Here is a 26,247-nt window from a genome sequence, read left to right on the forward strand (position 1 = left end):
ACCGGCGACTTTGTCGAACCGTTTTTCATCCATTTTTTCTTTACACACACAAATTAAACTCTCAAAAAGATCTATACATAAGCAAAGCAAAATACACTCAGATTTGGGGGGGGGGAATTCATCATCGGAAAACCTTCCCACACCGGAAAAAAAATAACGTATTGAAATTTTAACTGAAAAACGTTTTCTCAACTTATATTCGTTTTTATTTCTTTTGCTCTTCCTCCCACTCATAAATTACATTTTCAAGAAAAATTTATATATATATAAAATAAAACACACTTAGATCGAGATAAAAATCTGTCGCCGGAAAAAAAAATTCGCCGAAAAAAATGGTGTTTGTGAAATTCTGACGACCACCATTTTATGCCTCTGGTGACCAAAAGAAAGAGGATGAAATAACCAAAAAAAATGAGAATAATAAGAAATAAGAAAAAAGGAAAAGAAAAAGAAGAAAGAATAAACAAAGTACTAAAAATACATGTGGGGGCGCGTGTAGCTCACCACTTGCCAAGAGTTTGGTTGGCAACGTTAAGGGTGCAAATAATTCCATTTAAAATAAGTTTAGGGGGGTAATAGGATTCCCGCAAAGAAAAAGTGTGTAGTTGGGAATCCGGGTATAGGTCAAGGGGGGTTACTTATGCATTTTCCCCTTATATATATGTATATTTTTATACAAAGTTTTAAAAAATTTATGGTAAATATTAATAGTTTGCACTTTTAGTATAGTTCTTTATCATTACATTCTAGTTTGATTGGTAGTTTTCTTTTGTTAAGTGTAAGAATCTTTTTCGTATTAAAAATAATATATTTTTAATTGAGTCCTTAAATTATTCATCACTATTTGATTAAATTATCATCAATATATCTTGGTAAATAATCGATTTCTCAAAGGGCAATTGATTTGATAGTGTTACGTTGAAAATATGATCGGCGGAATATGTGTTTGGTAGTGTATATCTTATATTTAAGAAAAAACTGACAAATAACCGAAAAAACCGAAAAACCGACAAAACCCGACATAAACCGAATCAAGAAAAAACCGATTTAATTGGTTTGGTTTGGTTCTAATATTTGAAAAACCGACTTACTTGGTTTGGTTTCTTTTTAGGGAAAAACCGATCCAAACCGAACCATGAATACCCCTAATTGGAAGTTATATATTAAAAGGATTGATAATGCACAATTATATGTACATACTTGAAAGCGGCTACCAATTTTAATTTCCATTATTGCCTATTGTGCAACTTAAGGAACTAACTTTACTTATGTATATTTGAGTAAATCTTACATAAATATTTCAAATAAGTTCCAACTTACCAACCTCAAGCCACTAATTATAGACTTATTAAAACTGCCAAATAAATAAGGTTCTTTCTCTCTAAGAATCACACGCAAAGATCTCCTCCCATATTTTTAAGCGTGATCAACAACATTAGATGCAAGACGGAAAGAAAATTTCATGGGCGAGGTAGCCAAAAAGGTGATACAAAAAAATATATATACAAAATTTCAAAAACCTAAGCAAAAAAGAACCGTTTTCAATGGTATAGTTGAAATTAATTGAAAGCATATAGATGAGTCAATATACAAATTTTGAGAAAGATTGGAGGTGATTTGTACTGATTTGGTATAAAAATTCGTAGTTAAAATCGAGTTCAAAATATTGTTTTGCGACACATGTATCACACACACATGTATACATGTGATATGCATTTGATACAAATATTATACACATGTTATTCACAAATGATATACAGTGTGATACACATATCATTTTTTCATGTTTCATGTTCTACTTCGAATTTTCAATTCAAACAACCTAAACTCCACCAAATCATCCCAAAACTAAGATTCAAACTCCTTAACTTAAAAATTTATTATAATAATACTCACTCAAAAGAAAGCAAAATTTTGATCTTTTTGGCTACAAATAGCTAATTGGCCAATATTAATAACACTTGGCTAATATTAGTAATATTTAATGAATTGACTAATTTTTATAATAAACTACTTATAAACGGACATAACCAGTAATTTCCTTATATTTGAAGGAGGAAAAGAAAATCAAGTAAACGGAATTGTATTCACACATTTTGCCAAGTTTAGCCATATTGTTTTAATGCTAGAAAGGTTTAAAGTAGAGTTTTGCACATGTTAAATATCTGAATTAAACCTTGTAAAATTAGGGCGAAGTGCACCGGTAGTCATTTTAAGCCATCTGTCTAAAATATATCCACAATTTATAATGAATTTCAAAAATTATACAATTCACGCAAACTTTAATACTAACTATTATGAATTTTTGAGCTGCTAATTTGAAATTCATGACTTAAGTGTCTTGAACTTCTGAAATACTAATTTAAAATTCAGGACATAAGATTCGAATTTCTGGACATGATTTTCGAATTTTAGGAAACAATGTCCTGAAGTTTAAAATTTGAGATTTAAACTTTAGGATGTTGTGTCCTGAAATTTGAACGAGTTGACTAATCTTTAAAATATTATAAACTGTAAATATATTTTAAATAACATACTTAAAAGTGGCTACGTGATATCATTTCCACGTAAAATTAATGGCAGGGAATACAATCGTAAAAATAGCATGGTATAGCCAGTTTTCGGACTGGTCATTCAAAAATAGTCAGCGTTTACCAAGTCAATGAAAAATAGCCACTATTTTGCTGCAACAGAGACCGGTCCAGCATAATATACTGGAGTTTGGTGTACATGTGTATGAACTCTAGTATATTTTGCTAGACCGGTATACTTTGCTGGTTCTAGTATAATATACTGGAGACTGGAGCAACAATGATCCAATCTCCAGTATATTATGCTGGAGTTCCAGCATACTTATCCTGGAACTCCAGTATAATATGCTGGAGTTCAAGTATACTTATGTTGGAACTCCAGCATAATATACTGGCGTATTTTCCGGGTTTTGAATAGTGTTTTCCCTCAAATTTATCTTTACATGAAAAGTAGCTAATTCGATTACATTTATGTACATTTACCACTGAATTATAGGTAATCTGAAGCTAATAACTAGACCCAAAATATCAATATATTTTTGAAAAAACAACATATGCTCAATTGGAGGCAGAGGTGTTCATAAAAACCCGAAAAACCGTATCAATTTGATCAAAAAAATCAATACTTTTTGGTTTGGTTTTGGTTTTGAATTTTAAAAACCGATCACATTTGGTTTGATTTTGGTTTTAATCAGAAAAAAACCGAACCAAACCGACTATAGGATTACCTATTTCAAATTTATTATTACACTTATATATAGGGAAAATGCATAAGTACCCCCGACCTATACCCGGATTCCCAACTACAAACTTTTTCTTTGCGGGAATCCTATTACCTCCCTAAACTTATTTTAAATGGAATTATTTGCACCCTTAATGCTGACGTGGCAGAGTGTGTGTATTTCACTCTTCCAAAGGAGAGTGAGAAGCAAGAAAAAATGATTTTCAGATTATTTTTTATTCTTTTTACCATTTTTTCTTACTTTTTTTTCCTTTTCCTTTTTCTTTGTCTTTTTTCTTTTACTTTTTTTTTCGTTTCTTCTCTAGTTCCGGCGGATATTCATTCACCGGCGACTTTGTCGAACCGTTTTTCATCCATTTTTTCTTTACACACACAAATTAAACTCTCAAAAAGATCTATACATAAGCAAAGCAAAATACACTCAGATTTGGGGGGGGGAATTCATCATCGGAAAACCTTCCCACACCGGAAAAAAAATAACGTATTGAAATTTTAACTGAAAAACGTTTTCTCAACTTATATTCGTTTTTATTTCTTTTGCTCTTCCTCCCACTCATAAATTACATTTTCAAGAAAAATTTATATATATATAAAATAAAACACACTTAGATCGAGATAAAAATCTGTCGCCGGAAAAAAAAATTCGCCGAAAAAAATGGTGTTTGTGAAATTCTGACGACCACCATTTTATGCCTCTGGTGACCAAAAGAAAGAGGATGAAATAACCAAAAAAAATGAGAATAATAAGAAATAAGAAAAAAGGAAAAGAAAAAGAAGAAAGAATAAACAAAGTACTAAAAATACATGTGGGGGCGCGTGTAGCTCACCACTTGCCAAGAGTTTGGTTGGCAACGTTAAGGGTGCAAATAATTCCATTTAAAATAAGTTTAGGGGGGTAATAGGATTCCCGCAAAGAAAAAGTGTGTAGTTGGGAATCCGGGTATAGGTCAAGGGGGGTTACTTATGCATTTTCCCCTTATATATATGTATATTTTTATACAAAGTTTTAAAAAATTTATGGTAAATATTAATAGTTTGCACTTTTAGTATAGTTCTTTATCATTACATTCTAGTTTGATTGGTAGTTTTCTTTTGTTAAGTGTAAGAATCTTTTTCGTATTAAAAATAATATATTTTTAATTGAGTCCTTAAATTATTCATCACTATTTGATTAAATTATCATCAATATATCTTGGTAAATAATCGATTTCTCAAAGGGCAATTGATTTGATAGTGTTACGTTGAAAATATGATCGGCGGAATATGTGTTTGGTAGTGTATATCTTATATTTAAGAAAAAACTGACAAATAACCGAAAAAACCGAAAAACCGACAAAACCCGACATAAACCGAATCAAGAAAAAACCGATTTAATTGGTTTGGTTTGGTTCTAATATTTGAAAAACCGACTTACTTGGTTTGGTTTCTTTTTAGGGAAAAACCGATCCAAACCGAACCATGAATACCCCTAATTGGAAGTTATATATTAAAAGGATTGATAATGCACAATTATATGTACATACTTGAAAGCGGCTACCAATTTTAATTTCCATTATTGCCTATTGTGCAACTTAAGGAACTAACTTTACTTATGTATATTTGAGTAAATCTTACATAAATATTTCAAATAAGTTCCAACTTACCAACCTCAAGCCACTAATTATAGACTTATTAAAACTGCCAAATAAATAAGGTTCTTTCTCTCTAAGAATCACACGCAAAGATCTCCTCCCATATTTTTAAGCGTGATCAACAACATTAGATGCAAGACGGAAAGAAAATTTCATGGGCGAGGTAGCCAAAAAGGTGATACAAAAAAATATATATACAAAATTTCAAAAACCTAAGCAAAAAAGAACCGTTTTCAATGGTATAGTTGAAATTAATTGAAAGCATATAGATGAGTCAATATACAAATTTTGAGAAAGATTGGAGGTGATTTGTACTGATTTGGTATAAAAATTCGTAGTTAAAATCGAGTTCAAAATATTGTTTTGCGACACATGTATCACACACACATGTATACATGTGATATGCATTTGATACAAATATTATACACATGTTATTCACAAATGATATACAGTGTGATACACATATCATTTTTTCATGTTTCATGTTCTACTTCGAATTTTCAATTCAAACAACCTAAACTCCACCAAATCATCCCAAAACTAAGATTCAAACTCCTTAACTTAAAAATTTATTATAATAATACTCACTCAAAAGAAAGCAAAATTTTGATCTTTTTGGCTACAAATAGCTAATTGGCCAATATTAATAACACTTGGCTAATATTAGTAATATTTAATGAATTGACTAATTTTTATAATAAACTACTTATAAACGGACATAACCAGTAATTTCCTTATATTTGAAGGAGGAAAAGAAAATCAAGTAAACGGAATTGTATTCACACATTTTGCCAAGTTTAGCCATATTGTTTTAATGCTAGAAAGGTTTAAAGTAGAGTTTTGCACATGTTAAATATCTGAATTAAACCTTGTAAAATTAGGGCGAAGTGCACCGGTAGTCATTTTAAGCCATCTGTCTAAAATATATCCACAATTTATAATGAATTTAAAAAATTATACAATTCACGCAAACTTTAATACTAACTATTATGAATTTTTGAGCTGCTAATTTGAAATTCATGACTTAAGTGTCTTGAACTTCTGAAATACTAATTTAAAATTCAGGACATAAGATTCGAATTTCTGGACATGATTTTCGAATTTTAGGAAACAATGTCCTGAAGTTTGAAATTTGAGATTTAAACTTTAGGATGTTGTGTCCTGAAATTTGAACGAGTTGACTAATCTTTAAAAATATTATAAACTGTAAATATATTTTAAATAACATACTTAAAAGTGGCTACGTGATATCATTTCCACGTAAAATTAATGGCCGGGAATACAATCGTAAAAATAGCATGGTATAGCCAGTTTTCGGACTGGTCATTCAAAAATAGCCAGCGTTTACCAAGTCAATGAAAAATAGCCACTATTTTGCTGCAACAGAGACCGGTCCAGCATAATATACTGGAGTTTGGTGCACATGTGTATGAACTCTAGTATATTTTGCTAGACCGATATACTTTTGCTGGTTCTAGTATAATATACTGGAGACTGGAGCAACAGTGATCCAATCTCCCGTATATTATGCTGGAGTTCCAGCATACTTATCCTGGAACTCCAGTATAATATGCTGGAGTTCAAGTATACTTATGTTGGAACTCCAGCATAATATACTGGCGTATTTTCCGGGTTTTGAATAGTATTTTCGCTCAAATTTATCTTTACATAAAAAGTGACTAAATTTCGATTACTTTTGAAACTGTGTTATTTTTTAATTTCTCCCAATACAATCCCTTGCTTATCTATTTGGCTATTTGGCTTACTAATTAAGTGTGTCCTTTACGCATAATTAACATTTTTTTTCCTCGCAAACTCGTGATTATCACAAAATCGTTAGTATATTATACTTAATTAATAATAAATGCAGCAATGGAGGGCAATTGGAAACTGGGAAAACAAGCAACGGATCCAGCTACCATTACCAAAATATCTTCCTCTTCGTTCTTTCACTTTGTCATTTCTTCGAACAGTTTAAATACACCAAAGTCCCACTACAACCACTCTACGTGTTGACTAAATTATGGCGGATCGGCAGAGAAAATTGATGAGCGAAGGGGTCGTAACTTATGTATACATACTTCTCTATATTGCCCTCTCTAGTGGTCAGATCTTCTTCAACAAGGTAACATTAGCATGCTTTTTGCAACTAATTGATATACCCATTTCTTTAAATATTTCCTACTTATATTATCCCCGTAAAAGTAGTTCGCTAATATTGGGGAACACTTTTGAAATTTGTAGTCTAAAACAATCAATATGTATTTATGTGAGTTATAAAAACTTCTCGTTAAGGTTAAATGAGAAGATTAAGTTAAATTGTTATCAAATTTAGAAAGTTACTTTTCTAATGTTGCCATATAAACTGGAATAGAGGAAGTAATTATGAAAAGAGGATTCATTTACTGGACCCAACTAGTTTGAGATTGAGACTTAATTGATGCTTGCATTGGTTGCTTTCACTATGCTTAAATGCTTTGTGGGTTCGAACCCCACTGCCCAGGGCTTAGTTCAAGTGGTGAAAGTTGAGGTACTTGTGCCCTCGAGCCCTGCGCCATGCGAACTAAACCTGTTTTTTAAGGGAGAATGATAAAGGGAGAGCCCATTATCCCCGTGTTTCGAAGGCTGCTGTTGGTTTTTAACGGTTGGCTCCAGACGGATTTCTCGATCATAAAGAAAATGCTTTGTGGGTTCGATATCCTTGAGAGTGAGAAATGGGTTGTAGTTAGAAATTACATGCACATAACTGAGAAGTTTGATATTGTTTCTGAGCAATGTAAAACCTCTAGGGCGGTGTCCAGTAGCGAAGCCAAGTTTTATATTAGGGTAATTAAGATCGTCATACATGGGAGTTGAACCTGTGACCTAAGCAATCTTTGAATCCCCTTTGACACTTTACTACTAGAATTTTTCCTTATTTCAAGGGAATTCAACGCCTTATATATAATGAAAAAATAGTTTTATCCTATTACATAGTATAATTTTCAGCATAGAGGATTCAATTGAACCCTCTTCCTCCTAGCTAGCTCTGCCGTCGGCGATGTCTACATTCATGGGGCAGAAGCATTCTAGCTGGTCTAAGATATAAGTATATAACTTTCTCTATTTCTCTGTTACAGAGGATATATGTAAATTCAAGGATTTAACAAATAAAGTCCTTCTTAAGCATGAAGCAGAAAGTTATCTTTTTAATTTTATTCTCTTTTAGTAGTTTTGAGCCATAGACTCTCTACCTTCACAAGGTAGGGGTAAGGTCTAAGTATACACTACCCTCCCCAGACCCCATCGATGAGAATACACTGGGTATGTTGTTGTTGTTATTATTGTTGTCCTTTTAGTAGTTTGTTGGTTTTCGAGCTAGCTTGTGCGCACCTTCACCGTTCCACCAGGTACGTGCGTCCTTCCATCACTATATGTACGGGGTTACTCTGCTCACCCACAACTTAGGGTCTTACGCCAATGGGAATAAATCTATATTTTCTTGACGTTGCTGATGTTCGAAGCCTGTTATCTTATAATCTTCATGTCAACTTCATTTGACACTAGACCACATTGATGCGACATGAAACACACGTTAGAGTTCAATGTTCAAGTTATTCTTTATTGATGGAAACCTCACCTTTCTTTCCTTTCTCCTCCTGTAATATCTTTGGGCTCATGTTACTAAATTGGAGATTGTGGAAGCACAGTACTATCCTATTGTTTTGTGATTTGTTTGGTTTTAGGTACTTAGTTTGAAATGGTTGCAGTGATCTATTAGAAGGATTTTCAAAAGGCACAAGGATAAGATTTTTTTTTTTGCATTGAATGATGGTTAGCTTTTCATAGAAGGCTCTCGAGGTGCACCAGTGCTTACAAATGGGTTTTACTTGTAGGAATATATTTTCGAAGTAATAATGTAAGGAACCGCTAGCTGGTTTAACATGTACTTTATTGTTTCTTCTCTGCATATCTAAGACCCAAATGCATTGTCTGGTCACAGGAATAGGATAGTTCATGCATATTTTAAGTCTTTTTTGGTCTGTTTGATTGGAGGCATCTGGATTTAAAGGGGACTTCAAAGACATGTTCCCAATTTCTTTTGAAGTACATCTATAGAAGAGCTCATATCATCTGCAGTTTGTTTTTTCCCTTTAAATCAAATGAGAATGAGATGAAATTGCATCATTTTTGGCGTTTATCTAGCTTTGTTTTTTTTTTTTACTACAGTTATTGGTTGTTGCCTTTAAGACTAGTTCACATGTCTGATGTTTCTCAGCTCATGTGTTGTGTGATAATTTGTTCATTGCAGTTTGTTTTGTCGTCAAAAGAAATAAATTTCCCGTATCCTCTTGCACTGACGCTACTTCACATGGTCTTCTCCTCAGTACTATGTTTTGTGCTTACCAAAGTCCTCAAGGTAAGAGGTGTTCTCCTTTTTACTGATTCATTGGGCAACTAGCTAATTTAGGCATTTCTATGCAGATAATGAAGGTTGAGGAAGGAATGACTCTAGACATGTGAGTGCTATTGTGAAAAATGTCATGTTTAATGTTTTGGATAGAGTTCTATATCCAAGGACCTTATAATCTTTTATTACTTTTCTTCACGAAAGAAAGCTTGTTTAGTTAGATGTTGTTCTGCCAAATTCTAAGTAAGTCGCCTTCTGTTGTCTCCTTCTCTTTTCCTTTTCTCGGTCTGCTTTCGATATCTCTTCCGCTGCTTTGCCTGGCCTGCCTTAGTAGCTGCGTAAGCCAAGGCGGGAGCATTTAGCTGGTCATTTAATCACAAACAAGTTACAGATATACTTTTCAGTAAAACTATATTTTTATTGTCATTCCTAAAATGATGAAAGGAATTTGTTGCCGCCAGCATGTTCCTCCATTATGTGACAAAACACCACATAGTTTTAATTCTCATATTTATAATTATGCTAAATCAGATATCTATTTTAGCATAAGATGGATTAGTTCGGATAACTTACCAAAGGGGGTTGCACTGCATTGTTATCAATAAAGCAGCGTTTATGAACAAGATAAAGAAAAAATTAACAATAACCTTTCTTCCTCACCTATTAGTATAAAGTAGAAACTTCATCAATTTTAGCATAATTTTTGTGTTCGTGCTCAAAATCCATACAACATTAGTAGATGATAGTTTGTTACTGTACTTATTTTTTTTCCTTTTCAGCTTTTGTCCATTAGACTTTTTGAAGACTATCATTCAATGTGCCTAATTAAGATTTCAATATGCAGATACATTAGTTCGGTCATCCCAATTGGTGCTATGTTTGCTATGACACTTTGGCTTGGGAACACTGCTTACCTTTATATTTCTGTTTCATTTGCTCAGATGTTGAAAGCAATCAGTAAGTATTTCTGTTATCCAGCTGTCTTATGTTCTGTAGTTCAAAGATGTTAGAGATATTTAAAGCTTCACTATAGAGATGTGCTGATAGATGAAATGTCAGAGGATGTTTCATGCCAGATGTTTAGACTTAGACGCTGGGCTGGTGGAAGGCCTACTCAAGTACTCTATAATCTTTGTTCACTTGTGTCAGAATTTGATTTCACATTTTTGGGTCTCATTGCAGTGCCAGTAGCTGTCTTCATCCTTGGAGTTGCAGCTGGACTCGAAGTGATGAGCTGCAGGATGCTTCTCATAATGTCTGTAATCAGCTTTGGCGTACTAGTAGCTTCTTATGGAGAAATAAACATTAACTGGGTTGGTGTCATCTACCAAATGGGAGGTGTTGTTGGAGAAGCTTTGAGACTTATATTTATGGAGATTCTGGTAAAACGGAAGGGCCTCAAGCTAAACCCCATATCTGTCATGTACTATGTTAGCCCATGCAGGCAAGTACATTTATCATATGAAAGCTGGAATCCTTTTTTAACATTATGTTTTGTTTTAATGTTATAGAAAGGCAATGTGAATGGAACTCTCTTGTTACACATGCAGCGCTCTTTGCCTTTTAGTTCCATGGATCTTTTTGGAGAAGCCAAAGATGGATGAACAACTGACATGGAGCTTTCATCCTCTTGTTCTAACTCTAAATTGCATATGTACCTTTGCCCTGAATCTCTCTGTTTTCCTGGTGATCTCACATACAAGTGCCCTGACCATCCGTGTCGCTGGAGTTGTCAAAGATTGGGTGGTTGTACTGCTATCTGCACTACTTTTTGTTGATACGAAGCTGACACTTATTAATCTTTGTGGTTATGCTATTGGTAATTTTCGTACTATCTTATCTGATCCAAGAAACATAGTGCCTTAAATATTCAAATTGTTTCCGGACACTTTCTTACATTCATTCTACATTATCAAGACGTGCTGTTATGCAAAATATCATCATCTTCTTCTTGCTTTGGCTCGTTTTCAGTACCTGTGTAGCTGATTAATCCGTTTGCCTTATCTCTTAGGATTTGTGTAACTATTTTTAATGGACTGTACTTTTGCTGTATTGAACCCGCTGCTAGTCCTGGGGAAATATCTTTCTATATTCTATTTGACCTTGAGTAACTACTTTAATTTTTCCAATGTTGACATTTGGTGGGAGCGATATAATTGTAACTTCTATATTAGAGCCTGCCTGTATACTGGTAGAAAGTGATGGTTATGGACCTCGGCAATGACCTTATTTTTCTTGATGATTACATTGAAGAGAAGCTAGTATTGATAAATACTGGCAACAACTTATGTTGATTGAGAATTTATTGTGTTTTTTTTTTCTCAAATTAATTTTTAGACTTGGAGTAATGCTAATCTTGTTCGTTCTATGTCTATGATGAAAAATATAAACATCGATGGTACTATTTCTTGAGCACATTACATAGTAAAGTTGTTTTTTGTGCAGCTATTGCAGGTGTAGCTGCATATAACAGTCACAAGTTGAAAAAGGAAGCTTCCCGAGTAATCTCAGATGAGTCTCGAGATGCTCTACCTTTAATTTCATCTTCAACGTCCAATGAGTAGATCTACGTGAAGAGCATTCTTGCAGTCTATTCTGAGGTCTTGAATGTAAAGGAGCAGAGAAGTCTGCAAATTCCACTATGTTTTCTTTCTTGTTTCGGGAGGAGGTTTTTGTTCATTCTTAAATGACGCATTATTTGAGTACTGCTTCAGTATTGTTTGTTTTAGAAGAAGCTACAGTCAAACATGGTGATATTCAAGTCAGGAACTCGTCTACGGGTGCAACGTTCTCTACTGCTTTTCAATTCGAGACATCTGGGCACAAAAACAGAAACAATTACAGTGACGTATAAGGTAGAGGATCCGACCTTTTCTTTTAAATGCAAAAAGGTTGGACAAACACCTCTCTTTGATAAAGAGGTTGGACTAGGATATTCTTTTGGTTGAACATAGAAATCCATAAGTGCTGACAGTTGATAAGCTAAAACAGATTCTGGATGATTTATTGCAGCAGTGCATTGTATATTTTGTATTAAAATTGCTTCCAAATGTAAATCTGTTGGAGAATTTGAGTTGTTCTTAATTAAGACAATCTTCTTTGTAAGGTTAATCGTTTTTGCTTGACATCCATGTTGTGATTATCTCCAGATTTATTACTGTTGTTTCTTTTACTTTGGTTACTTTACTACAGTCAAACCTCTTTATAACAGCCTTGTTTGTTTCAGATATTTTCGGATGTTATAGCGAATTGTTGTTATAGAAAACGCATAACAGAACATGAAATGTGGTTCCGGAAAAACTTGGCTTTTATAGTGAAGTGCTGTTATATAAGGATATTGTTATAGAGAGGTCTGACTTTCTTCATCACGCTCCATATTATCAGAATGGAGCTCCATAGATTCTCAACAGGCACACTTTCTTCATCACGCTCCATATTATCAGAACACGTGCTATCAATATCAGTAGCTGCTACCTTAACAATCAAGATCAAGTATTTCATGCAATGAATTGATGAACAAACAGCAACTGCAATCACATAAAATGATACATTAACATCAAATTTTGCAGATTATTAAGATGCAAAACCAGCAAAAGTAAAGGCGGATCCAGAATTTTAAGTTTATGGGTTCCTATAAGAATCTCAAATTAATCTACATGTTAACTAGACTAACGAACTGGGTTCCAAGCTAAATATTCTTATACTTTTAATAAATTTTTTAATACAAATACAGAGTCTATGCAAAAGTTACTGGGTTCACGGGAACCGTAACCTTTGCTCTAGATCCGCCCCTGCAAAAGGCTAGGTCTTTATCAGCTAACCCACCCCTCCCCCAAACCCCGGTGGTACCGCTGGAACTATATATATATGGTAAAAAATTCAAAACAAAATCCTCACTTACTGGCCGAAAATCCAAATGACAAAAGCCTAGATCCGAAGTACGTAAATCCCTTTACTGGAATAGGAATAAAAACAGCTATGATGAATTTACATAGCGACTCATACGCAATTGTCTTAAGAGACTTATAAATCGCAATTGGGATTTGCGACTTATAAATCGCGTTGGCACTTTAAGTTCCTTCGGTCATTTAGCCGTAATTGTTGTCGCTGTTCTCTCTCGCCGAGGTGGATGTGCCTGAATCCGTGGTAGTTCACGCAAAGTTCTACTACGTCCATATTATTTTATATGATTTAGTTTAAATCTAATTTTAAAGAAGGCATGTAAATCGCAAGATTGGACTTATAAATCGCAATAGCTGAATGCGGTCGACACCCTATTTGGTCATCCCCATTTAATTTATACTCACTTTTTAAAAAAATTTTAACTTGTACCCACTGTTTAAACAACTTCAGGCCTCTTTCACCTCCTCCTTCATTTTCTGAATGTTGAAGATTGAGATATTGTTATGTGGTCTAGCCTAACTTATATTTGCTATTTTAGCTCTTTACAACTAAAAATTAGCTTCTAGATCGTCCAGTTCGGAAATTCTAATTTTAATTGCCACTGAAACATAAATGTGAAAACTCCGTAGTAACCCGGGTATTGGTTGACAATGGGTCAAGTGCAAACATCTGTCCTCTCTCCACTTTAAGCAAATTAAAAATTAAAGAGGAGAGGATCCAGAAGAATAGTATCTGCGTACGGGGGTTTGACGGTGGAAGCAGAGATTCATTTGGCGACATAGTGTTGGAACTAACAATAGGGCCGGTTGAATTCACAATGGAATTTCAAGTGTTGGACATAACTGTTTCTTACAACTTGTTGTTGGGTCGACCATGGATCCATGCTGCTAAAGCAGTCCCGTCAACACTACATCAGGCTGTCAAGTTTGAATAGGATCATCAAGAAATAGTTGTGCATGGGGAAGAAAGTTTAAATGCTGGCAGCAGTACCATTGTACCAGTCGAGAGAATAGAAAATGACCAGGGACCATGGGTATACCAAGTGTCCGACACAGTGTCGGTAGAGAAAATTCCAGAGGGGAAGTACCTTCCGAATCCAAAGATATCCTCTTGATTCCCTATGCATTAGGTGAAGATGTTACTTTTACTAATGGTTTTGTTTTATAGGGGTATTGCTTTTCAAATTTACTGATAATTCCATTATAGGAACTGGATCTTAATGACAACTTGTCATTGTTGTTTTAGAACTTCAGCTCTAAGAATGCTGAAGTTCAGCAAATACAAAACAAACTTCAGCCCTAAAGTTCATCACAAACATAACAAAGATTCAGCTAAAACATGCTGAAGTTCAGCAAATATAGAACAAAACTTCATCTAAAACATGTTGAAGTTCAGCAAATAGAGAACAAAACTTCACCTACTAGAATGCTTAAGTTCAACAATTAAAAACAAAAACTTCAGCCAACACTTGGTTCAACAATTTTTGCTACTTTAGGCCCATCTACTAGAATGCTGAAGTTTGTGTGATTGTCTTTGCTACTTCAGGCCCGTATGCCTGAAGTTACGCGAAAAGTGGGTACGTTTGTAATTTTTTTTGTAAAGCGGGTATAAGTTAAAACATGACCCAAAAAGAGAGTATAGATGCAAATGCCCCAACCGATTCTTAGATTTTCGTGTACCCGCTTTTTGGGTCACGCCATCTGCATAGGTTCGGGCGACCGAACCCGGATCGCCTAAAATTTTGCCAGCCCATAAAAAACGACCTAAGGAACAATAGTCATCGTCGTCATGACCGTTCATCATTTTTTGGCGTCTTAGTGCCATAAAACTAGAATTTCACCCGATTCCTATATTTTCGTGTGCTATAGCCCACGACATCTACATGGGCCCCGGCAACAGACCTGCATCGCCTAAATTTTAGCCGGCCCATTAAAAACAACCTAAGGACAAATAGTCACGCCTCTCCATGGCCGTTACTCATTTTTGGCGTCTTAGGGCCATAAAACTGAAATTTTGCCCGATTCCCAAATTTTTATGTGATATAGCCCACGCCATTTGTATGGGCCGGGGGACCAGACCCGGATTGCCTAAAATTTTGCCGGCCTGCCAAAAATGACCTAAAGAATAATAGTCATCGTTTCGGCATGACCGCTCCTTTTTTGGTATTTTAGGGCTATAAAACTTTAAATCTGCCCGATTTTTAGATTTTTGTGTGTTATTGCCCACGCCATCTGCATGGCCCGGGCGACCAGATCTGGATCTCCTAAAATGTTATTGGTCCATCAAAAACGACCTAAGGAACAAAAGTCATCGCCTCGCCATGACCGTTCCTTATGGCACACGCTATCTTCATGGGCCCAGATGACCAGACCCAGATCGCCTATAATTTCGCCGGCACATCAAAAATGACCTTAGGAACAATAGCCGTCTACTCGCCTTCACCGTTCCTCATTTTTTGGCGTTTTAGGTCCATAAAACTAGAACTTTGCCTTATTTCCAAATTTACGTGTACTATAGCCGAGCTCATCTACATGGGCCCAGGAGACCGGATCTGGATCACCTTAAATTTTGTCATCCCATAAAAAATGACCTATGGAACAATATCATAGCCTCACCATGACCGTTCTAGTTTTTTGGCGTTTTCGGGAAATAAAACTTTAATTCCATCTGATTCTCAAATTTTCGTGTGCTATAGCTTACAACATCTGTATGGGCTGGGCAACCAGCTTCGGATCGCCTAAAATTTTGTCAGCCCATCAAAAATGACCTTAGGAACAATAGTCATCACCTCGCCATGACCGTTACTCATTTTTTGGTATTTTAGGGCCATAAAACCGAAATTCCGCCCAATTCCCAGATTTTCGTGTATTAGATGATCGAACTTGGATCACCAAAAATTTATCGACCCATAAAAAATGACCTAAGGAACAATAGTCATAGCCTCACTATGATTGTTCATCATTTTTTCGCATTTTAGTGCCATAAAACTAGAATTTCGCCCGATTTCTAGATTTTCATGTGTTATAGCCCACGCCATCTACATGGGTCCGGGAGACGGACCTAGATCGCCTAAAATTTAGCCGGCTCATAAAAAATGACCTAAGAAAAAATAGTTATCACCTCTCCATGATCGTTACTAATTTTTTTGGCATTTTAGGGCCATAAAACTAGAATTCTGTCCGGTGCCCTGATATTTATGTGATATGGTCCACACCATCTGCATTGGCCCGGGAGATCAGACCTCAATCACCTAAAATTTTGCCGGCCCATAAAAAATGACCCAAGGGATAATATTCATTGCCTCTCCATGACCATTCCTTATTGTTTTGGCATTTTAGGGACATAAAACTTTAATTCCGTCTGATTCCTAAATTTTCGTGTGGTATAACTCACGCCATCTGCATGGGCTTGGGTGACCACACCCGGATAGCCTAAAATTTTGCTGGCCCATCAAAAATGACCTAAGAAATAATAGTCATCGCCTTTCCATGACCGTTCCACGTTTTTTGCCTTTTTAGGGTCATAAAACAAAATTTTGCCCGAATGCCAGATTTTCGAGTGGTATAGCCCACGTAATCTGCATGACCCAGGGCGGCCGGACCCGAATCGCCTAAAATTTTGGCGGCCCATCAAAAATAACCTAAAGAATAATAGTTATTGTCTCGCCATGAGCGTTATTTGTTTTTTGACGTTTTAAGACCATAAAATTAGAATTTCGCCCGATTTTCGTATTTTCGTGTACCATTAGCCCACACCATCTGCATGGGCCTGGGCGACTAGACTCAGATCACCTAAAATTTTTCCGGCCCATCAAACATAACCTAAGGAGCAGTAGTCATCACCTCGCCACGACCGTTCCTCGTTTTTTGGCCTTTTAGGGCCATAAAACTTGAATTTCACTCGATTCTCAAATGGGTGGGTTCGAAGACCCGAGATGTTGATGGGTTTAAATTGTGGGTCTTAGGACCCGTGAGGGGTAATAATGGGGTTTCTTGGTTGACAAGGATCTTAGGAAGCTAGTGGTAGAAGTTAGGATGGTGAACGACAGGTTGATGGCTATTAAGCTAGTTGTGGGAGGGTCTACTTTAAATTTGATTAGTGCTTACGCGCGTCAAGTGGGTTTGGACGAGGAGAATAAGAGGCGCTTTTAGGAAGAATTTGACGGGTTGGTTCATGGCATTCCGCTCACCGAGAAGTTATTCATATGAGGTGACTTCAATGGTCACATTGGGGCGACATCTGGGGGTATGACGGTGTGCATGGCAGCTTCGGCTTTGGAGTTAGGAACAGAGGAGATACTTCGTTGTTGGACTGTGCTAAAGCCTTTGATCTGGTAATTGCCAACTTGTGTTTTTCGAAAAGGGAGGAGCACTTGGTTACATTCTAAAGTTCATTGGCCAAGACTCAAATTGATTATCTACTCCTCCGAAAATGCGATAAGAGTCTGTGCATGGATTACAAGGTTATACCAAGCGAGAATCTCACGACTCAGAATAGATTATTGGTGATAGACTTAAAGATCGCGAGGAAGAGGAGTTTCGAGGGACGTGTATGGTCAACCCATGATCAGGTTGGATGCTTTGACTAGTGACAAAGCGCAGAAGTTGGGGGGAGTTGTTGGCTATGGGATCCTGGAGGAGCAGTGAGGACGCGAGCTATATGTGGACCACGACAGCGGAGTGAATTAGAGTAGCTGCGAGAGAAGTGTTAGGGGTCTCGAAGAGTTTCTCTAGCAACCACAAAGGTGACTAGTGGCGGAGTAAGGAGGTACAAGAGAAAGTGGAAGCCAAGAAAATGGCATACTTGACGCTTATAGAGAGAATGGACGAGGAGGCGAAGATAATGAACAAGGAAGGGTATAGGAGGGCTAAGAAAGAGGCAAAGTTAGCAGTTACAGCGGCTAATACTGCAGTGTTTGGGCTTTTGTATGAAGAACTTGGGGCCAAAGGCGGGGACAAGAAGCTATACAGGCAAGCCAAGGTGAGAGAGAGGAAGACACATGATCTGGATCAAGTTAAGTGTATCAAAGATGAGGAAGGTAGAGTTTTGATGGAAGAGGATCATATTAGACGAAGATGGCAGACATATTTACCCAAATTCCTGAACGAAGAGGGTGATAGGGACATTATGCTGGGCAACTTGGAGCACTCCGAGATGCACCAGAATTTCAGGTATTGTAGGCGCATAAGAGTAGAGGAGGTCAGGGGGCCTATGTGTAAGATGCACAGGGGTAGAGCTACTAGGCCAGATGAAATACCTGTGAAATTTTGGAAGAATGTGGGTAGGGCAGGTTTAGAGTGGCTTAGTAGGCTATTCAACATCATTTTTAGGACGAAGAATATGGCCGTTGAATGGAGGTGGAGTACGATGATTCCTCTATATAAAAACAAGGGCGATATCCAAAGTTGCAATAATTATAAGGGGATTAAGCTGCTAAGCCATATTATGAAAGTTTAGGAAAGGGTAGTTGAAGTGATAGTGAGGACCAGTGTGTCCATTTTTGAGAACCAGTTCGGTTTCATGTCGGGGCGTTCGGCTATGGAAGCAATTTATATTGTAAGGAGATTAGTGAAACAGTATAGGGAGATGAAGAAAGACTTGCACATGGTGTTCATTGGCCTAGAGAAAGCATATGACAAAGTACCAAGAGAGGTGCTCTGGCGATGCTTGGAGGCTAAAGGAGTCCCAGTAGCCTAGATTAAAGTAATTATGGACATGTATGATGAAGCTAAGACTCGGGTTTGGGCAGCGGGAGGAGACTCAGAACACTTTTCGGCTATGAGGGGTTGCACTAGGGATTATCTCTAAGTCTATTCCTATTTTCCTTGTCGATGGACGCTTTGACGAGATACATTTAAGATGAGGTTATTTGCTGATGACATAGTTTTAATTGACGAGACACAGGGTGGTGTTAGCGAAAGGCTGGAGGTTTGGAGCCAGACCTAGAGTCTAAGGGTTTCAAGTTGAGTAAAACCAAGACGGAATACTTGGAGTGCAAGTTCAGCAACGGTACCAGGAAGGAGATGTGGAGGTGAGGCTTGATACGCAAGTTATCCCCAAGAGAGGTAGTTTCAAGTATCTTGGATCTATAATATAAGGTAATGGGGAGATTGATAAAGATGTCACGCATCGTATCGGAGCAGGATGGATGAAGTGGAGGCTCGCTTCCGGTGTCTTATGTGATAAGAATGTGCCGCTAAAATTTAACGGTAAGTTCTACAAGGTGGTATTTAGACCGACTATATTGTATGGAGTAGAGTGTTGGCTATTTAAGAACTCTCATACCTAGAAGCTAAAAATAGCTGAGATGGGGATGTTGAGGTAGATGTATGGGCATACCTAGTTGGATAAGATTATCAATGAAGTTATACGGGAAAAGTTAGGAGTGGCCCCTATGGAGGATAAGATGTAAGAGGTGAGGTTGAGATGGTTCAGGCATGTTAAGAGGAGATGTGTAGAAGCTTCAGTTAGAAAGTGCGAGCAGTTAGCCTCGGTGGGAAGCAGGAGAGGTAGAGGTAGGCCTAAGAAGTTTTAGGGAGATGTTATTAGGTAGGACATGGCGCAGCTGGAGCTGACTGAGGAGATGGCCCTAGACAGGAGGGTGTGGAGGTCAAAGATTAGGGTAGAAGGTTCGCAGTTAGTCGAGCGGTTCGCTTTGTCTTACTCAGTTCGCTAGATGAAGACCTAGAGTTTGACTGCATTCTTGGATTCGATCTTATTTCATATTGATGTTATTCTTACTTGTTGCAATTATCTTTTCTTTTTCAGTCGTTTTCTAGCAGAAGGTCTATCGGGAACATCCTCTATGCCCTTCTAGGGGTAGGGGTAAGGCTGAGTACATCTTACCCTCCCAGACCCCACTTGTGGGAAACTACTGGGTTTATTGTTGTTGTTGTTGTCTCAGATTTTTGTGTGATATAGCCCATACCATCTGCATGAGCCCGGGCGACTGGACTCAGATCGCCTAAAATTTTGCCGACCCATAAAAAATGACCTAAGGAACAACAGTCATCGCCTCTCTATGACCGTTACTCGTTTTTGGGCATTTAAGACATTACATATTTCACCCAAGAATCGTCTACTCTATTCCATATTTCTTTCTAATTTTCAAAGCAAAGTCGTAAACCTCAAGGGGTTCATCAATACATTTGGAGACACTTTCCCTTTGCATACACTTCTTTGCCCATGCAATTAGCTTTGGCGTCTCAATTAAGACTAATTAAAGAGGTAGTGTTCCCTCTAATATCTTCTTACATACCCAGGTTCGAACCGGAAATTTCTGGTTAAGGTTTGAAGGATCTTATCTATTCCACCACAAAGCTTGGTGGGTACGTGTATTATATATATATATATAATTAGTGAGTTCAGTTGGATCTACTGAAAAATACTACATTTGTCCCTTTGGTTGCCCTTGTTTTTCGCCCAAAATCATACAAGTGCAGCTTCAAGATAGCGCACATGAAGAGTTATATGTTGTGCTAGTGGCTGAGTGCCTACGAATTCTAACAAAGGGATTTAAAAAAAATACAAGAATGCTACTGGAAGAATTTGAACCTATGACACAACTATTTTTAAGTCATCTTTGTCTCTGCAGTAACAACTTCTCTTATTTCGAAGTATAATTATTTGACAAAGGATTCAATTGAACCCCCTCGAATCATGTAGCTACACCGCTGGTTGTGCTCACATAAAAGAACATCAATCACCTATCAGATCTACTATATGAATCCTCAGCATTTACCCGGTCTTATATATTCATATTCATTTCATTCAAATACCTAATACCTGGTCCATATTGCAAAATTAAGAGACAACGGTTCTTAGGATTATTGCTATTGTATGCCAAGTTTGAAGAACCAGGTCCTCCAGTTAGGGACAATTATGTTGTAAATTAAGTAAAATATAAATAAATAAAAGTATTTTATTTCTCATAATTTAATCTTTTAGATGAGGTGGTTCACATATTAAAATATGATATCAGAGCATACAAAAGTTTCGAGTTTGCGAAGATTCGTCTACATTATTCCATAATGCTTTCTTATCTGCAAAGCAAAGTCATAAACCTTAAGAGGTTCAGCAACAGATTTGTAGACACTCTCCCTTTGCATGCACCTCTTCATCCATGCAATCAGCTTTGGGGTTTCATCCTCTGTATTAAAATCTCCAAACTTCTCATATGTATAAAACCAACTGCAGAATCCTATTAAAGCAATGTCCAAGAATCCAATTTTTTCACCTCCAAAATAAGGTTTTTCTCCAAGAATTCCTTCCAACATCCTTAAGCTATCTATGTAGTTTTTCTTCTTTGTCTGCTGCTCTTCTCCTTTATTCATCCATAGGTTACGCCCCGAATCAAACACCTGCCAGAAAAGTTCCTGAGTTAATTTTGAGTAATCACAATTTTTAACCACAAAGACTCTCTCAAATGTTAGCCAAAAAATACATGCTAGTTGAGGTTTGAACCTCTGACTGCTTAAAGCAAAATCAGGCACATAACCAACACAACAGGAGGCAATCTATGTCAAGTGGTGTCATTTTTTTCAATTTATTGGTTTTTTCATAGTATTAATACATATATTTAGTAAAAATTTCCTACAAAACGGTGTCGCGTGACACCACTTCCTTGTAAGTATGTCCGCCCCTGAGTTTTGCTACATATGTAATATAGTCTAAAATGAAAGCAATGAGTTCAATTGAACCTACGCCGGCAACAACACACTTTCCTCTTTATTATTTGGAAACTTGACGTTTGATAAGCACATAAAATTTATTTCTATCAAGCATCTTTCTAAATAATCTATTCGGAGAAGAACTTAACTTATATACACTAACAACGTAAAGATTTTTACACTGTCAATGTATTTCAACATGTTATAGAGGTAATACTGATCCAAAATTTTATGACATATTCATGTAATTATCTTTTAGGCAACCTGATAGTGTATAAGATTTGACATTGTCGGTGGGTAGAAGCTAAACTCTTGAAAAAAAAAATTATTACCTTTTCCACATAGTCAGCCCAGAATATAGCTTCATATTTTTCATAAGGATCAAAAGGAAGAAGTTGAGCTTTGTCCTTCCAGACCTCATCAATATACTGGACTACATTTAATGATTCAAAAACTGGTTTTCCATTGTGAATCAAAACTGGTATTTTCTGGTAAACTGGATTCATTTCCAAAAGTAAATGACTTTTTTCACCTAAGTTCTCTTCTTTGTACTCATATTTAACACCTTTTTCAGCTAGTGCTACTCTGACTCTCATGCCATACATACTAGGCCAGAAGTTCAATAGAGTCACCTCATTTTCTGCCATTTCTTGATCAAGAAAACTCATTTATTAACAATAGGAAGTTTTAGTTGATCAATTTGATAGATGTTGATGCTTATATAAATCTATTCTTGAACTGCTGGATTTTGTAAATTTTAGCTTATGTATTAACGAAATGTACTGGAGCCAGACTTTCATAGATTGTGACAATATCTACCTGGCATAGGGCGGACAGCTGATCCATAACTTTCGATATGGAGTGTAAATATATATGTAAAAATCTCTTAAAATTTCAACAAATATTAAATTTGAACCCATAATTTTAATGGCATAATTAGTTCAACAAAGTTGTACTCATTAAGTTTCAATCCTAGATCCGCCTCTGACCTGGCATGGCTAAAGGTTCCAGTCTGTTAGATAGCAACTAGCATATCAAATTGCATAATATTTTAAAGAGTTTAAATTTTGTGCGCCGACAATATATAGGTTATTTTATATTAGGTAAAATCGACTTATTATAGTAAATATACTTTCATCTTTACTCAAACAAGTAATGAGGCAGAATGCAAATCTGATTAAATTACTAAAGATTACTTTGCAAATGTAGGTTCTTTTGCCTAGATCGATAGGACCAAGATTTTCAAGTCTTGTCTTGGCTAGGCCAGGGATCTAAGAGTTGTGGATATCTTGTACTGAATGTCACTCTATATGTCAAGCCAATATTGTTATTTTTACTTAATTTCAGTCAAGGCTCCAAATTTATGGTGTAGTAAAGTAACATATGTAGTAGTAAAATAGAGCTAACTATCCGAATCCTTTTCCTTCTTTTTTTTCACAATAGTGGTGCCGAGCCACTATTGTGAAAGACCCTTTCCCTGACCGTGCATGAACACGGGATCGATGCTTTATGTACCGGGTTGCCCTATTAGTGGTGCCGGGCCAGTTTGCACGAACTTCAGCAATTCCAGCAATACTTGTTGGCTCAGATAACTCTATCCACCTAAACTTAAGCGAAAGAAATCACCTAGCCGCTAGCTATCTGAAATTTTCAATTCATATTTACGTAATAGACCAGAATTCAGAAAAGGAAGAACACACATCTGTTCACATTATTCATATCCAAAATACATGAAGTGGGAGGCAAAACTAAGTGCTATTCATGGATTATGAAGCACATGCGTATGTTTATTCCATTCCATGATTCTTTCTAAATACTTGTAGCATCTCATATATCTTATGAGGGTCAGCTAGAGACGTCGAGACGCTCTCCCTCTGCATACATCTCTTGCCCCAAGCGACGAGCTTGGGGCACTCGGCCTCTATGCTGAAGTTACCAAAGGTCTCATAGGCATAAAAACAGCTGTAGAATCCAATCAGGGCAATATCCACAAAACCAAAGTTTTCCCCTCCAATGTAAGGCTTGTCTCCCAATGCTTCTAGCTCCATTAACTTGAGTGAATCTATAAATTTCTTCTTTCCTTCCTCATGCTCTTCTCCTTTGGTTGTCCATATTTTTCGCCCAAAATTATACATCTGCAATTTTCAAAGATGTGCCAAACAAATATTTATTTGTACTTGTGCTAGTCGGCACGGGGCAGCCCGATGCACAAAGCATTCAGCATTCACACAGGGTCCGGATAAGGGTCGCACCCCAAAGGGTGTGATGTAGACAGCCTACCCTAATACAAACATTAGTGGTTACTTCCACGGCTTGAACTCGTGATCTATAGGTCACACGGAGACAACTTTACAGTTGCTCCAGGGCTCCCCTTCTGCACTTGTGCTAGTGGCAGAGCCAAAATTCAAACAAGGTTAGAAAAATGCAAGAATGTCGCACCTGGAATTGGAACCTACGACCTTAAGAAATGAGCAAGAAGTGCCTCATCGGTAGAAGTTTTATGTCAAAGGGAATCAACATTTTATGCATATACAAATAGAAATGATTTTTTTACCCTATTTGCATTGTATAATTCTCCACGAAAGGAATTCAATTAAACCCTTTCGGGCCATGTAGTTACGCCCATGGTTACACTAACTCACATTAAAGAACAACAATCAACTACTGGATCTGTTATATGAGTCCTCTATATCTACTCGATCCTACTCCTTTCTATTGACCGAACCACGTTAAATATTTGTGTCTCTTTTGTTATTTGATTTATCGTCATTGAAGGTATGCTTTGTTGGCTTCTTCATGACACCTGATTATTTCGATTCTAACGATATGGTCCTCTATATCTACTCGATCATACTCCTATCTATTTTATTCTAATACTAATAATTTGTTTACATTAAGAGAAGAAAAGCATAATATTAGGATTTACCTTGTCAATGTAGTCACCCCAGAACCTAGCTTGTGCTCTCACATAAGGAACAAAGGGCAATAACAATGGAGTTTTGTCCTTCCAAACCTCATCAATGTACTCAACTGCAATGATAGATTCACAAATAGGTTTTCCATTGTGAATCAAAACTGGGATTTTCTTGTGAATTGGATTCATTCTTAACAAGTCTTCTTCCTTGTACTCATATTTGATCTCTTTTTCGGCTAGTGCTATCCTTACCCTCATTCCTAACATGCTAGCCCAGAAATCCAATAGAATCACCTCATCGTTCTCCATTACTAGCGCAGACCTTATCTCGACCTTGTACAGGTAGAGAGTTTGTTTTCGAAACAAAGGCGGATTTAGGGGGACAAAAGGGTCGTCGGAAAATTAGACTGTGCAAAATTTGGTTTGTACTTCCATATATAATATTTGAAATCCCTATGTTTCCTGACTTAATTAAAAGGAGGAAGAAGACACAACTCAATAGAAGTTATTTATCTAAGTATTGTGGTAGAGCTGGTATCACATGTTAAGACAAGTATGCCACTGCTTACATTATGATTTATGAGTCATAATTGATTATTACTTCCATCTTTGTAGAGAATTTTTTTAAAACTTATTTGATGCTTTAAGTAGTTGATGATGATGGTAAACATGTTGTCCTTCCTTCAAGGTCCTTCAAGGAACAGAAAAATCAAATATGATAAGAAAATCAGGACAAACACTTTACCCTTGAATTTGGCCAGACATCTGCATTTAATGAAGAATGGCTGGGGTAGAACAGGAAACCATTAGTTCAAGATTAAAATGGCTCAACTTGAACATGTATAAGGCACGATATTAACTCTGTGGAATTTGTCAAAATCCCACATCGGTGGGTTAGCCATTTTGGTTGGGAAATTTTCCCTATAAAAGAAGGTCTAATGTTTAGGATTTAGACACACCTCTCATTTGCCTTCTCATCTGTTCAAGGCATTTGTATCTTCTCTCTTTAGTATTATTTCACTTGTATTTTTGGAGTGAAATAAAATATTGGTTGTGTCCGAGGAGTAGGCAAAATTAGCCGAACCTTGTAAATTCTGGTGTTCCCTTTATTGTTGCTTTATTGTCTTATTTATTATTTGGTGGCTGTCATAATTTTTGGTATAGTAGTTGTGACTTATTCACACTATATACATTTGGCTTCCGCAACAATTGGTATCAGAGCCAAGGTACTGTCTAAGTATGCTCTGTGGTTGCAGCATAGTCTGATCTTCCACATTAGAAAAGATTTATCTTGGTAACTGAGTCAAGGTTCTGTCTGAGTATGCTCCGTAGTTGCAGCTTAGTCTGATCTTCCACACCAGAAAGGAAATATTCTTGATTTGTGTCGTCAGCTATTAAATAATATTTGTGTCAAAGATGGGAGACAATAAACAAGAAGAATCTACATCAAGTGTCAATAATACGTCA

The 26,247-nt window shown here is 36.5% G+C and overlaps 4 protein-coding genes across 4 annotated transcripts; 2 read left to right on the forward strand and 2 right to left on the reverse strand.

Annotated features, from left to right (window-relative positions):
* The first annotated feature begins 6,765 nt into the window (after window positions 1–6,765).
* On the forward strand, window positions 6,766–12,399 carry LOC107831830 (putative sugar phosphate/phosphate translocator At3g14410). Its single transcript, XM_016659624.2, has 7 exons — window positions 6,766–7,029; window positions 9,196–9,303; window positions 9,369–9,403; window positions 10,139–10,251; window positions 10,477–10,738; window positions 10,845–11,113; window positions 11,740–12,399. The coding sequence occupies exons 1-7, from the start codon at window positions 6,928–6,930 to the stop codon at window positions 11,856–11,858; spliced, it is 1,008 nt and encodes a 335-aa protein (XP_016515110.1). The 5' UTR covers window positions 6,766–6,927; the 3' UTR covers window positions 11,859–12,399.
* A 5,592-nt stretch (window positions 12,400–17,991) lies between these two features.
* LOC107831825 (uncharacterized) lies at window positions 17,992–18,654 on the forward strand. The gene has a single exon (XM_016659619.2). The coding sequence runs from the start codon at window positions 17,992–17,994 to the stop codon at window positions 18,652–18,654; it is 663 nt and encodes a 220-aa protein (XP_016515105.2).
* Window positions 18,655–21,104: 2,450 nt separating this feature from the next.
* On the reverse strand, window positions 21,105–22,567 carry LOC107831833 (putative glutathione S-transferase). The gene is made up of 2 exons (XM_016659628.2): window positions 22,199–22,567; window positions 21,105–21,557 (listed from the first exon to the last, which is right to left on the reverse strand). The coding sequence occupies exons 1-2, from the start codon at window positions 22,532–22,534 to the stop codon at window positions 21,213–21,215; spliced, it is 681 nt and encodes a 226-aa protein (XP_016515114.1). The 5' UTR covers window positions 22,535–22,567; the 3' UTR covers window positions 21,105–21,212.
* A 941-nt stretch (window positions 22,568–23,508) lies between these two features.
* Window positions 23,509–25,315, reverse strand: LOC107831834 (putative glutathione S-transferase). Its single transcript, XM_016659629.2, has 2 exons — window positions 24,793–25,315; window positions 23,509–24,001 (listed from the first exon to the last, which is right to left on the reverse strand). The coding sequence occupies exons 1-2, from the start codon at window positions 25,087–25,089 to the stop codon at window positions 23,654–23,656; spliced, it is 645 nt and encodes a 214-aa protein (XP_016515115.1). The 5' UTR covers window positions 25,090–25,315; the 3' UTR covers window positions 23,509–23,653.
* Between the last annotated feature and the right edge of the window lie 932 nt (window positions 25,316–26,247).

Source organism: Nicotiana tabacum, chromosome 1 (assembly GCF_000715075.1).
Source record: "Nicotiana tabacum cultivar K326 chromosome 1, ASM71507v2, whole genome shotgun sequence".
In the NCBI taxonomy this organism is placed as follows: domain Eukaryota; kingdom Viridiplantae; phylum Streptophyta; class Magnoliopsida; order Solanales; family Solanaceae; genus Nicotiana; species Nicotiana tabacum.

What these genes read in the sequence shown, in the direction of transcription:
- LOC107831830 (XM_016659624.2), top strand. Translation starts at nt 6,928, where the DNA reads ATGGCGGATCGGCAGAGAAAATTGATGAGCGAAGGGGTCGTAACTTAT. An exon ending in GTCAGATCTTCTTCAACAAG is followed by an intron (nt 7,030 to 9,195) that starts GTAACATTAGCA and finishes TGTTCATTGCAG; the next exon opens with TTTGTTTTGTCGTCAAAAGA. An exon ending in TACTATGTTAGCCCATGCAG is followed by an intron (nt 10,739 to 10,844) that starts GCAAGTACATTT and finishes TTACACATGCAG; the next exon opens with CGCTCTTTGCCTTTTAGTTC.
- LOC107831834 (XM_016659629.2), bottom strand. Translation starts at nt 25,089, where the DNA reads ATGGAGAACGATGAGGTGATTCTATTGGATTTCTGGGCTAGCATGTTA. An exon ending in GGGGTGACTACATTGACAAG is followed by an intron (nt 24,002 to 24,792) that starts GTAAATCCTAAT and finishes TGAAAATTGCAG; the next exon opens with ATGTATAATTTTGGGCGAAA.
- LOC107831833 (XM_016659628.2), bottom strand. Translation starts at nt 22,534, where the DNA reads ATGAGTTTTCTTGATCAAGAAATGGCAGAAAATGAGGTGACTCTATTG. An exon ending in GGGCTGACTATGTGGAAAAG is followed by an intron (nt 21,558 to 22,198) that starts GTAATAATTTTT and finishes CTTTTCTGGCAG; the next exon opens with GTGTTTGATTCGGGGCGTAA.
- LOC107831825 (XM_016659619.2), top strand. Translation starts at nt 17,992, where the DNA reads ATGGCATACTTGACGCTTATAGAGAGAATGGACGAGGAGGCGAAGATA.